The sequence below is a fragment of the Fundulus heteroclitus genome, chromosome 2 (genome assembly GCF_011125445.2).
Source record: "Fundulus heteroclitus isolate FHET01 chromosome 2, MU-UCD_Fhet_4.1, whole genome shotgun sequence".
In the NCBI taxonomy this organism is placed as follows: domain Eukaryota; kingdom Metazoa; phylum Chordata; class Actinopteri; order Cyprinodontiformes; family Fundulidae; genus Fundulus; species Fundulus heteroclitus.
In genome coordinates, this window is record NC_046362.1 from 30943846 (window position 1) to 30957316 (window position 13471).

The 13471-nt window shown below is 41.2% G+C and overlaps 1 protein-coding gene across 1 annotated transcript in view; it reads left to right on the plus strand.

The window, feature by feature from the left end:
• Positions 1–2106: 2106 nt before the first annotated feature.
• The window catches only part of znrf1 (zinc and ring finger 1), a 68529-nt gene continuing 57164 nt past the window's right edge, over positions 2107–13471 (plus strand). Inside the window, exon 1 of the mRNA XM_036124921.1 lies at positions 2107–3390. Coding sequence (XP_035980814.1) covers positions 2997–3390 — 394 coding nt within the window. The 5' untranslated portion in view covers positions 2107–2996. The remainder of the gene's footprint in view (positions 3391–13471) is intronic.

The following is a 13471-nucleotide window of genomic DNA, read 5'->3' on the forward strand; positions in this document are numbered from 1 at the left end:
GATGATGATGATTATATTTATCTCAAAAGGGAAAATGCACATTACAGAACATGCCAGAATTAGCCATGAAGGCTAGTTTCCATGCAGTCCCTCAGGTACAAAATAGTTCCATCACAAAATTAGCAACATTTTAAAGTAAAAATAAATGCATAAAAATATATATAAAAAAAACAGATAGCATACATTAAAAAGGCTAAAAAAAATCCATGAAACACAATAACACCAAATAAATACAGTACGGAAAAATACATGAAAATACAAAACAGATACAAGAATCCGATAACTGATTGTCCAGGAGCCGTGATTTTAAGCTTGTGGAGAATTATTTCATATTTTCTTTTGTTTTCTCGTATTTTATTTCAGTCATGAGAGGCTTTCACTGAACCGAACCGAACCGAACGTACTTCGTCTAAAAGTTGCAGCAAGGTCTCCTCTAACAGCAGCTGTGGTCTAAGAAGCACTTATCAACGACGACCTGACAGGAAGGAGGTTTAAAACTGTCCAAGACTTTAAAGACCAGACAGAAATGTGCAAACATGGCAACAGAGGATATTAAAAATATCGCAGCAATGATATCTGCTATTTTATCTAAGGTATTTATTGTCTGTCTGTACAGTATCTCTACAGGCTTCAGGGTCGATGAGTTGGCCTTCCCCCTTAGCTTCTAAAACTGCATGTTATGTGAGAAAAAAAATCTACGTATTCATGAATATCTTTGCAACAGCGTGAATGTCTTGTAAACCTAAATTTTGCAAAGTCAGACTTAAGTGTGTATGTTTTCTTCTTAACATGAGGTTTGACTCATAAATTTGTATGTAGATGTTTACACTGACCAATGTGATCATCACTGAAACTAAACATATCCGGGCCAGGGATTTTAAAATAAAACTTCACACAAATGTCGAGAAAAGAGTATGGGAGGTCAAACCTATAGGATTTGCTGATATTGTGGACCTTCATACCTTACAGGCTTTTGTGTTTTAACACCACAATATACCCTGCATTATAGTAATTATAGTAACTTATACATAATGGCAGCATGACAAAAAAAATAACCGTACATAACAACAAATGCAACAAAATAGATCCAATTAAGGTCAGTAAAACTCAAAACAAACACAGCTAGAATATCAGGCTTCATTGCCACATATTCTCTGTTAGACACATGTCTCAGCCATTCTATCACATGAAACTTTGATCCAAATCCTTCCATTAAAGCTCTGGTTGTATGTTTGGACCAGTTGTTGTGCTGGAATCTGGAACCTCTGATCCAGGTTCAAGCCTTTTGCAGCTTTTAAAAGGTTTTCTTTCCTGACCGGCCTGTATTTAGCATGCCACCACTATGTTTTCACTCCATCTGAGGTGCTTTGGCATGACTTTAAATAGCCCATTCATGCTGGAAAACACTCCGACGTGGCCAAATGAAAACAGTTCTGCAGAGACCGGAGGGCCAAAGTTCAATTGCACCAAAGTAAAAGACCAATGCCAATTCTTGGTGCCAAGGGTGGAACAACCGTAAGATTGAAAATACTTTTATCCATTGGGCCAGATTTGTTCAGATAGCTTTTCCCCTTTAACCAATGAAATCGCAAATTGAAAAAGGCTTTTTTTCTTTAGCATTTTTCCCCCCAAATACTAAAGTTTGCTTCATGGTCTGAAACACAAGTGTTAAAAAAAAGTAAAAAAGAAAAAAAGGTCCTGAAATGACATTAGGGATGAAGTTAGGGATTTTGTGGCTGAGGAAGCACCCCGGGGTTCTAATGGGCCCCATCTGGCCACCCCATTGAGAACTTGGAGGCCCCGTCTGATTTAGCCCTAATACCTTTGAACTTGTTGACTTAACAGGAAGCAGATTAAATTGGAGAAGTAATAAAGGCTTTACTTGGAGGACCAAGCCAATTGCGCATCTTATCACTTTCTTCTGTCAAAGACTGATGCACAAGAACGGGACCCACTCACCTTCAGCTACCTGCCGGCCTCACCACACCTGTCACAGGTTATCCTGAAACGCCCCCTGTCTGATCCACAAGATCACCCCCCCCCCTCCCCTCCCCTCCCCTACCTCCTTCCCACCCCACACGCAGAGAAATCCAGGCCAATCCCATGCTGAGGAATTAAAACAAAGTGTCGCTGCACAGTCTGTCTGTGTTTATGATCCGAGCTTGCGCACTGAGCGCGTCCATTGTCTAGCCAGGAGCAGCAGCAGCAGCAGCGGCGGCGGCGGCGAGGAGCGGAGAGGAGCGCCCGATCTGAGCGCAGGGGAGCGGCTTCACTGTGACCCCGATCTCCGGGGAGGGGGGGTAGGAGGAGGAGGAGGAAAAAAAAAAAAAAAAGTGTCCTCTGGTTGGAGCTTACCGGACCGGACCAGCGCTCGGTGACGACGTCATTTCTTTCCAAGACAGACCCGTCTTTTATTTATTATTTTTTTACCCCCCTTTCTTCTTTCTGGCGATCAGACAGACAGCAACAGTTGTCACGATGTCTGAGATCAGATGAGTGGAGAGCGGCGGAGCAACCACTGCGGCGCTCCTGCGATCCGGACCGGCCGGAGCGATTCAGCCGTGTGAGGCAGCCGGGACGTGCCGCTGGGGAGCGGCGCGCATCTGTTTAACCTTGCGCGGGCTGGGTTCGGCTCGGCGCGGCGCGGCGCGGCTCGGCTCGGCTCGGCTCGGCGGCCACCTACCTACCTCCGCTTGTGTCGAGCTCATTGATTTTGACCGCGTCCTGAGCGTTTGTCTGCGGCTGAGGTGAATCCAGGCGTCAGGGCTGGCTCATGCTCCGCGCGGCGGGGGAACGGACTGTTGCGTCTGCAGAGAGTCAGAGCTGACGAGCCTGCCGAGACACACGGACAGACAGGCGGGGAGACAGGCAGGCAGGCAGGCCGAGAGACAGACAGGAGCGAGGGGAGGGAAGGGGGGGCGCAGCCTGTTTGGGCTCTCTCGACCCTTTGCGGATCGAGCCACCCAGAACCCCCACCCATTTCTCTCCCGCTTTGGATGGGGGGAAAGCAGAGCACGGCAGGGCGGCCCCGGGGTGCTTTTCCCGGCGTCTCGTCGGATGACAGCGCGGTGCCACCCTCGGCCCACTTTGGCCACTACCGGCCGAGCGGCACCATGGGCCTGCGGAGCCGCTCGGTGAGCTCCGTGGCCGGGATGGGCATCGACCACAGCTCCGCCGTGCCCTTCGGCTTCTACACCCCCAGAGGAACGGACTCGGACCGAGCCGGAGGGGGTTCCGGGGGCACTACGGCGGCCCCCCACGGAACCGGCTACCAGGACACTGGGGGCGGCGGACATCACACGGACGGGGTGCTCTATTTGGGGTCCCGGGGGTCGCTGGCTGACACCTTACCCCTGCACATTGCACCCCGCTGGTTCAGCGCGCACAGCGGTAAGATCTGCCGCACAGACACGCATCGATTCACACAGAGACGCGCACCTACCCGGCCCACTTGATCACAAGGGTGGACATATAGAAAGTTTTTACGGGTGGCACACAGAAAAAAATAATTAATGCCACAAGAGAATGTTTAGACAGTTGGCATACATTTATATAAATAGAAAGTTAAGCAATTACAAACAGAAAACAAACAAAACTACTTTATTGGATAGGAATGGGCATTCTGAAATAGCCCACACAGTAAAGGACAAAAAACAACACAGTATTAGACTGAAAGTTTAAACTAAAACTCCTCTTAAACTCACATTTCATAAAAATACGCATAGACCATCAAAACATTGGGGAATGGCTGGGGATACAAGCTATAAAGTGTTTAAAGGGGTGACTAAAAGTGGGCCACTTAAGAAATGTTGGAGTGGCTCATCAAACTGGAAAGGTATGTTGAATAGTTGAGTTTTATTGTACGGTCATCCTTAGATACATGAAGTAAAAAAGAATAATAAAATAAATAACTATACTTTCATGGTTATGCAGGATGGGCACTGCTATGATGTACAAAAAAAAAAAAAAAAACAACAGGCGAAGTGAAGCAGTTGTAAATGTCCTCCCCTCGCTTTTACCTGCTGCTCAGAAACATCAATGCTTTGCTATTAAATTTCCCTCAGTTAAAAAAAAATAAAAATTGGTTTTTACTCAGAAATCTGCTTCCTTTCCCACCATCAGCAGGACACACATTTGGATAAACATAATCTTATCCCCTCTGCAGTTTTTTTTGTCTTAAAGTGAAACCACTGAAATACCCAGATGAATGCTCTGTTCACAAGTCATATCGGCGTCTAGCCGGAAAAAAAGGGTGTGCTCCATCTTGACTGTCACCGCTGCACCATCTGCATAGGTCATTCCTTGTTGTGTGAAATGACACTAATAAGCCTCTTGCCAAATCTGGCTGAGTCAATTAGCCGTGCGATTAGAGTGGAAGGAGGGCGGAGAGGGATGGATGAAGGCGAGGCTGGAGAACCGAGGGCTGAGAGCGTTGTTCCCGCTCACTAATCTTCAGCTCACTTATCGCCACAATATGTCTCTGTTTTTGACCGAACACACCTGTGCAGACTCGAATATAGGCCTACACCTGCACAGGGTAGCCCTAATCTTACCTTACAGGTAGATGGACAGCGGCTGATCCTTAAATATAAAGTTCATTCAGAGGTATTTATAGCCGTTGACTATTTTTCTCAATTTGCTCAGTCACAACCACACAGTTCAATGCATTTTGATGGTGTTTTGTGTGGTAGATCAATGGTAAGGAGTGCAAAGTGGAAGGAAAATTATATGTTTTTTTTTTTTTTAAAAAAAGGGTGTACAAAAAATAAATAACAATGGGCTGTGCATACTTCATTTAACCTGACACCCATAAATAAAAACCCAGTGCAGACTATTTTCTTTTGTAGTCACGTAAAATAGAATCCATCTTTGTGTAATTTCTTCCCGGTCCATATGCAGCTGTTCTGTGAAGGCCTCTGGGTTCGTCCGCGAACATTAATGAACAAACAGCATCAGGATGAAGACGGCAGGCCGCTCAGGGATAAATATGTAGAGAAGTTCGAAGCATAACAAGGTTATGAAACAATATCCTAAGCCTTGAACATTTCACAGAGCACTGTTCGATCCATCATCGAACGCAGAGCATTAATCAGAGAGCAGGCCAAGAGGGCCATAGTAGCTCTGGAGAAGGTCAGGAGGAGTGGCAAGACAGCCACGGTTAAAAAAAAGCCATAAGAAGGAAAAGATGCTGTGTTAAGATGAGATATGAGATTGTTTTTCACACATAAAGACTATTTATGGCAGAAAACCAACACTGCACATTACCCTATATGCAGCACCATTATAGTGAAACGATAACTTTTCTCTGCACGGACAGACAAGCTGGTTGAAGTTGATATTAGGACGGGTGGAGCTAAGAACAGGTCAGCCCTGAACAAAAACCTATTAGACACGGCATAATACTTAAAATTGAATCAGAGGTTCGCCTTTCAGCAAAACAGCAACAACCTAAACCTCAAGCCTGAGCTGTAAGGTTCAGATCGGAGCATACGCGGGTGTTAGAGGGGTCCAGTCAAAGCGCAGGCCTAAACCCAGTTGAAAATATGATGCAAGACCTGAAAAGTGATGTTCATATAATCTCACTGAGCACTGAGCTATTTTACAAACATAAATGGGCCAAAATGCATTTCTCAAGTTGGCAGAGAAGCAGCTGTTGCTCTAATTAAGGCAAAAGGTGGATCTACGAAGGACAGAAATGCATCCCACACTATTCAGATTTTTATTTGCATGTGTGATTTTCCTTCCATTTCACAATTATGTGCTGTTTTTGGTTGGCCCGCCTCTTTAAATGCCATTAAATTACATTGAGGTTTGTGGTGAACACTGTGGCAAAAGTTCAAGGCGAATCAATCTTGGATCAAATAACTTTCTGCACATTTTTTGTCTTAGTTATGTAATGTATGAAAAATAGAGAAAAAACATCAAATAAAATCTGCTCTCCAAATTAGCATCTGCAGGTACATAAGACCTATAAGAAAACCATAAATCGGTCTGATCAGTGTAACTTTACCTACTGGTATCTGGGCTATTGCTGATCCTTTATGAAATATTTATGTGATATTAAATAGCTTGATTTGGTGCAAAACATCCGACGCTGTATGAGAAGTTTGTTAAAAGCTAGATGAGTTCAGCGTGAACTGAAGTAATCGGCCCAGATGTAGAAGTTAAGGTCACATGATGCAGAATCTGGCTTCCATCAGTGGTGCAAATTTTCCACCAAATTTGCATGTAATCAAGTTAGTTAGATCCACATGACTCTAGTTAAACACTTGACTTTTTTTTTTTATCCCTGAAAAATCTGGCCGTGCTGCAGCTGGCTCCACTGCAATCAAATATCCTGAAACGCCCAGAATAAAGTAACCGAGCAACATTATGAACGCTCTCTCTCTCTCTCTCTCTCTCTCTCTCTCTCTCTCTCTCTCTCTCTCGCTCTCTCTCTCTCTCTCATGCACACAGCAGGTCGGGCCAGGTCCCCAGGCTCTCATTACCAAAGCCCTGACCGGCTCACAGCAGGTTGATAGCAAGGCAGACGTCAACATCTCAGCTGTTTTTGCCCGTCTTACATTGCCTAGCAACTCTGATGTGCTTTCATATCTGTGGAGCCAGATAACAAATCTAGAGCAGGGGACGGAGTCCGTGGAAAAAAAAAAACGGGCAAAATCGAGAAAGGTGCGCGTGTTCGATCGCTAAGCTGAGCGCAGAGGCCTCGAGCAAATAAATAAACCGCAGTAAGACAGCAGGGTGTTAATGGCTAAATCGCTGCTTTGATTTACAGTTGGACTGCGGCCGAGTTGAGGGCATTTGTGGATGGGGGCCGGTGCCTTGGAGAGTTCACCAGGTTAAATCTAAGACGTCTTAAGATCTTTTAATCCCGCATAAAAAGCAAAAATAATACCCCTTTTCTCCATCTCAGAGCACAAAGGATGCAAAGATTACTGACAGGCTTGATGGACTGAGGAGCTCAAGGTTTTCTTAGCCCCTTCAGAAACAACAAAACACAGACGCTAAATGGAAACACACTGATACAAAAGTAATCCAAAGAGCCAAAAAAACCAAAAACAACAGAAGCAAATAGATGCAGAGGGATCCAAAGGAAGTCCAAAAAGAGATAGAAGGCTTATAGATTAAAACCATGAAGCAATACAGGATACATGTCCAGAAATAAACATACTTCAGGGAATTAAGAAATGGAAAACAGGCTCCAAATGAAATGCAGTGATCTAAAAATGTTGCACTGGGATACAAACTGACCAGTAGGAGTGAAAAAATAACCCAGAAATTCGAAGAATGGACCCTTAAAAGCTGGAGACTCGCATGATCTACACAGAGATGTGAAAAACAACAAATAATGAGAGTGATGATTCAAAGTGATGGAAAACTGCTGAAAGATCCCTTCAATCAGACACAGGGTAAAACAAATAAAGTTCTAAAACAGTTTCAGAGAGATGGATCGCATGGTGCTAATTTTGTCGTACTTATGGTTCTGTTTTTAATGTCTACTATAACTGTATCTCTGACAGCTACTTGTGATTTTATATCCTTTGCAGCACTATAGTCGGCTAATGTTGTTTCAAATGTGCTACAGAACTAAACTTTGACTCAAATATATTTAGAAAAAAACTCCAAATTGTCATAGAAGACAAAACAGCTACGAAATTGAGCGGTAGTCACAATTATTTGATATACATCTTATTTATTTTTTTTAAAAATATGCGAAACCATTTATCAAAAAACACACAAAGATAAGTAAAACATAAGAATTGCTTAAAAAAAATGTTAATAAAACAACTGGAAATAGAAATAACTAAAATCAGTGTCAATAGATTTTAGATCCAAGCGTGCTGATGCTTGTAGAACGGCGCCAGTCAAAGTCCAGGTCTAAAGCCTGTTGAGAATCTATGGACAGACTTGAAAACTGATGATTAACAACAATCTCCAAATAACTCAGACTTAGCTTGAGACTTGGCTTGACGTTTCGGTCACTGAATGTCCAAAACACCTAGCAGAAGTCTTGCTGTAACTGCAGCAGAAGTTAGTACATGAGCTGCTGCCCCTGCGGCCCGGTACCGGTCGACCACGACAAGTACGTTTGATCCAGGTGTTTGTTTTGGAAGTGGACAACCAGCGGAGGAGAAGGTGTGCAGGACTGACATTAGTCAGCAAAACCTGAGAATTAGTTGAAGCTTCAGTCTTTTATCTGCCTGTGTTGTTCACCAGATGCTATCTCAAGTGTCACCAAAATGTCACAACAATAAAACTGCCACAAATGATTTGCTGCTTCTCTGACAAGTTTCGCCGCTTTTAGTCCATCAAAACCTGAGCTTGCAATGCTGGCGTGACCTTTTATTTCATTTGTGTCTGGTCCTGACTGTTTTCTGGGACGTTGGCTGCTATTTGTGGTTTGGGCTACAGACGCAGGCTCCTCGTTGATTTCGCTCAGGCTGTAGATGTACGAAGCTCCAGAGCAAACACCTCCTGTAGTCTGTCATGCAGAACGGAGCCTTACGTTCTCACTTCAAGGAAGTTAACGTGACTTCATGGGCTGAAACACATCTATAATGAGGCTTTTATTTGTAATTTTGCTGGTTCAATTTGGAATGTTGCCTTCTGGCATCTTATTTCCCATGACATGAGTTTTTTTTAAATCTCTTTATATATACGTAATTAATTTTACATAAGAAAAAAGGCTACAGGCATCATTCCATGTACTGTGTTGAAAAGGTTTTTGGTTTGTGTTTTGTTGCAATGGTATTAATTGCATAGTGAAATTATTCTTCTTTTGATGGATTTAGTTTGGAATTCTGTCATTAAATATTTTTACTAGGCTATGCAATGAAATGGTTACACAGGAGTTTTTTTTTTTTTTATTTATAAATAGGCATACAACCTTTTATTTTTTTGCACTGTTTGACATTAAATAATACTGAACCTTTCCTGTTTTAGGTCTTTTAGGATTACTTACTTTTATAGATTAATGCCAGAATAATGGGATAATTTGTTTTGATAACTTCAGATAAGTCAGAAGTTTACATACTCCTGTCTTTTGGTCCTTCTTGAGCCCTTGGTAGTGGAATATTTGTGTATAATCAGCTACAGTACACAAGTGTTAGTACTGCACATAAAGTTTGTTGCATTGCTCTCTGTTTTGTTTTTCACATTTGACATGTGGATCACATTCCTCTTCATACACACTTGGAATTTTAACACCCCAAAGTTTTTTAGGCTCAGATTTATATGGATTTATGGTAGTTTTTATATACCTTTGGGAGTCTGAGTTAAAACCGTTTAGCTTATATTCCAAAAAATCATGAAACAACACAATGCTGTAGTTGACGTCTGATTCTATGGTCCACCATCTGGACTAACTTAAATTAGATCTATTATAAATTTTGAGCCTTAACATAGACAAATCTTCATTATGCTTCACAAAATAACAGGTTTTCTCAAGTGCAAGCTACAAAATGTTATATTATCTTGTTGAATATAAAAATTCTGTTATCTGCAAAATGTCCTTTTACTTAATGTGTCTATATTTATCAGTGGGTTTGATTTGGGACTCAAAAAACAAAACAATATACAAAAATGTACAAAACCTTTTATTTGTGATGCAGCAAATCAAAGGTAAAGAACGGCAAACTAAATATTAATCAGTGTAGCACGTTTTTAATAATATAGTGAATCTGATTTGTATTTTTTTTTAGCTGATAGCATAAGTGATGAATTTTAGAAACTGACAGTTTTCCATGCTCAAATTTTTTTTAAGACCTGGTAAACTATAGTAGATTTAGATTTTTTCCCCCAAATGTCAGAGTATACCTTCTCTGAGTTTCTCTCCCACTTTTCTGAAACGGACCTGTCAGGTTGACTTGGCACTCGAAAATGCCTTCAGTGGTGACGTCCATCGCTGCGTGCGTCTTTTTGGACTAGTGACCTTTTCAGTTCTTACCTGGTTTGTCTCCCATTGTAGATGGGCACCAGCGTTCTGTGTTTGTTTATTTTCGCATTCCAATGAAATATAACAGCTGAAACATTTTTCTGCGCCTAGCTCTAAAGAAGAACTTGCACTATGTTGCACATAATAAGCCTCATTTTCCTCTCGACAGACAAAGAGAATAAGAAACGCGTAGACTTTGACCTTCACATGTATTCACTTAGTGGTTGTTGGCGATTATAGAGAGGTCCTGTGGTTGACATAGTTACGGTTATAATTATTTGCTCACCCGAAACAAAAAGCACAGTTCAGCCCACATCCTGTTTCCCACACTTGCTGTCTGTGTGGATGATTGCTTTCTGAAAATACAATGATCCTTGGGCTAAAATCACAAGTATTTTCTGTGCATCTAAATCGGATTGTACAAGCAAGTAAAAACAAACAGACAAATATCCAGAATATTTAAAAGTTATTGATTATACTTTTATCTGCAACTGTTCACATGTCATATATATATATATATATATATATATATATATATATATATATATATATATATATATATATATAGATAGATAGATAGATAGATAGATAGATAGATAGATAGATAGATAGAGTGTACGTTGGTGGGCATGTTTTGCATTGCTAAGCTCTGCAGCTTGTTGTTTCCAGTAGCTCCGCTCAGCAAGAAAACAAAGATGTGTTTTCATCTAAGGAATCTGAGATCATGTGCTGTTTCACAGGCAGTATTATTCTGCTCCCGAATAAACTCCCGTAACGTTTTAAGACTTGTAACTGATACTGGAAACTTCAAACCACCGTGGGAGATCACCAAGCAACGTGTGATTGATTTATGGGGGCACTAATGATTAAGAGCAGTCAGAATACTAAATTATGAGACGGACCTCGTTCATTTCGAAGTTTGTCGGCTGGTGCATGAGTCGGTTCAAATAGGGGTTTCTTATATGAAGGGAAAATAGCCGTCCAAACAATCCTGGCCCTGTGGACAAATATTATGGCCCGTGATGGTGCAATTTTTTTGCTCTTTTCCCGAAATGATGTGCTATCTTTCTAAAGATGGTCTCCAGATGTTTTTGAAAAATGCAAAAGATGGACGTCTGCGTTGGGAGTTGTAGCCTAGTGGTTAGAACAGAGCGGTTGCGTTCTGAGAAGGCTTCAAGGACCCGGTTTGAATCCCGCAGACTGCCACTATGGGTCTCTGAGCAAGACCCGTAACACCCAGATTGATGCCCCAGGCACAGGAAGCTGCCCACCGCTCCCTAAGGGTGATGGGTTAAATGCAGAAGACAAATTTCATTAAAATGTACAATTGCAATGACAAATAAAGACTTGTTTCTTTCTTTTTATTCTGAAGGCATTTCCACCTTGTCAATCTCCCATGGAGGCCGTTTTGCTCAGTCTCTTTCTTATGAACACTGACCTTAACTCAGACAAACAAGGCCTGCAGGACTTTAGCTTTTGTTCCGGGTTTAATTCCGACCTTCTGGATGAGTTGTTGATGCTCTTTTGGAATGATTTTGGTAGGCTGCTGCTCATGGGAATGTTCACCACTGTTTTGTGTTTTCTCCTTGTGAATAATGGCTCTCATTGTGGTTTGCTGGAATCCAGCATCCTTCGAAATGGCGTAGTAACCCTTTAAACAGTCATAGAGTGCACACAATGTCCTATTGTTGAATTTGTTTAGATCAGGGTATGACGGGTTTCTTTTTGAGAGCTTTTAGCCCCACCTCACATTGTTAGTGACCTGATGCATCTCAATAATCCAGGTAGAGAAAAAAAAAAAAAAAAAGAAAAGAAGTTGGTCGTCTGGGCAGGTTCTTCTATGTTGAAACATTTTTTCTCTTCTCCAAGAGACTTCTTTAGTTAGAGTTAAAGATAAACTCTTATAAGCAGTACCTTCACATTGCGGATCAACAAGTTTAACGGTCACAATCAAAACTGGCTGCTCATATGCTAAAGAGGACCATCCGCCTATGGATGCACTGGAATTATCAGCAGTTTTTACAAGCTTTTATAAACTTTCACCTTGTTGCTGGATCAGATTTTTAGTGAAAAAAGTTAACTTTAGAGGTTTTGGGTGCAAAAAGAGGTTTACCTTTTTCTTTTACATTTTGGACCCGTTGTAGATGTACTGTAGTTGTGTAATTGAATAAATCAGTAGATTAAATGTCAGCTTTTAGTCTTAAATGTCTAAAATGTCTTAAATGTCTAAATAAATGTGACTTATAGTCCAATACATACGGTAGGTCAAAGTTCAACACTGTTTGTGTGGATTTTATTCTAACTTTGCAAAGCATTTTAAATTGCCTTTATTAATATAAAATTTTTTTACTTTGATTTTGCTAAATTCTTCTCTTTGCTTGGAACTTTGATCAAATACCATAGCAGCCTTTAAGTAAAATGTGGAAGAAATGATTTGACATTTTAGGCACTAAAATACTATATATTTGATCATTTAATACTCATCCAATATAGCCTTGACAATTTTTTACACAACATTAGCTCCAGTTATTAATACTAATAGAACTTTTCCACATTTTGCCAGGCTACAGTCAATAACTTTAATGCATTTCATTGGGGGGGGGGGGGGGGGGGGGGGGGGTTATATAACAGATCCACACAGAGTATTGCAAAATTGCAAAGTGGAAGAAATTGATACATGTTTTTTATCTTTTGGTGTGTTATGCAAATAAAAATCTGAGGGGAAAAGAAGCCCTGCTTGCAGTTTACTAAAAGCCATGTAGAGTTGACAGAAAGCATGTGAAAGAGGATGCTCTGGTTAGACGGAAGCAAAATTGAACTTTCTTGGTTTACATACAGGGAAACACACAGCCAGTGCCACAGTAGAACGGTTTACATCAAAGTATATTGATGTGTTACACTGGCCCAGTCAGTTCAGGCCTAGATCCAACTGAAGTATGTTTTAAGACTTGAAAATGAATGTTCAGCAAACACGTAGAAGAATGCTCTAAGTCCAGCCTGAATAAGCTTGAGCTACAACACATTTTTGTCAATAGATGTGCAGAGCTGGTTGGGGGTATGCACCAAAAGCCTGGCAGATTTAAATGCAGTGAAGATTATTTGAGCTGAATACTTCTGTGTGTCACACTTTACAAGTTTCTAGTTTAAAAATATATGAATCAAGAAACAGAAAACCTGGGCATCATCTCAACTATGAACAGCTTTATGTTGATCTGCCATATGAAATGCCAATAGAAAATATTGGAGTTTCTGGTTGTCAATAAATACTTTTGTAAGGTGCTGTGTAATGTAAGAAGAGAAGCGGTCCCTCAGCACCAATTTTTTCTAAAGTGTCTGCTCATATAAAATTCAGTATTAGTACAGGAGCCACATAAACCAATCAGCTCGCACACAGAAATACTTGTTTTATTCTGCGGTGTGGTCTCCGGAGAGCCTTATCTTTCCTGTGTGCTTTTTTTTTTTTTTTAAATAAAATGGCTGTTAATCAGGCCGACCACAGGTGTCTCCTCTCTGCTCGCTCTAAGACTGTTGGCGTGT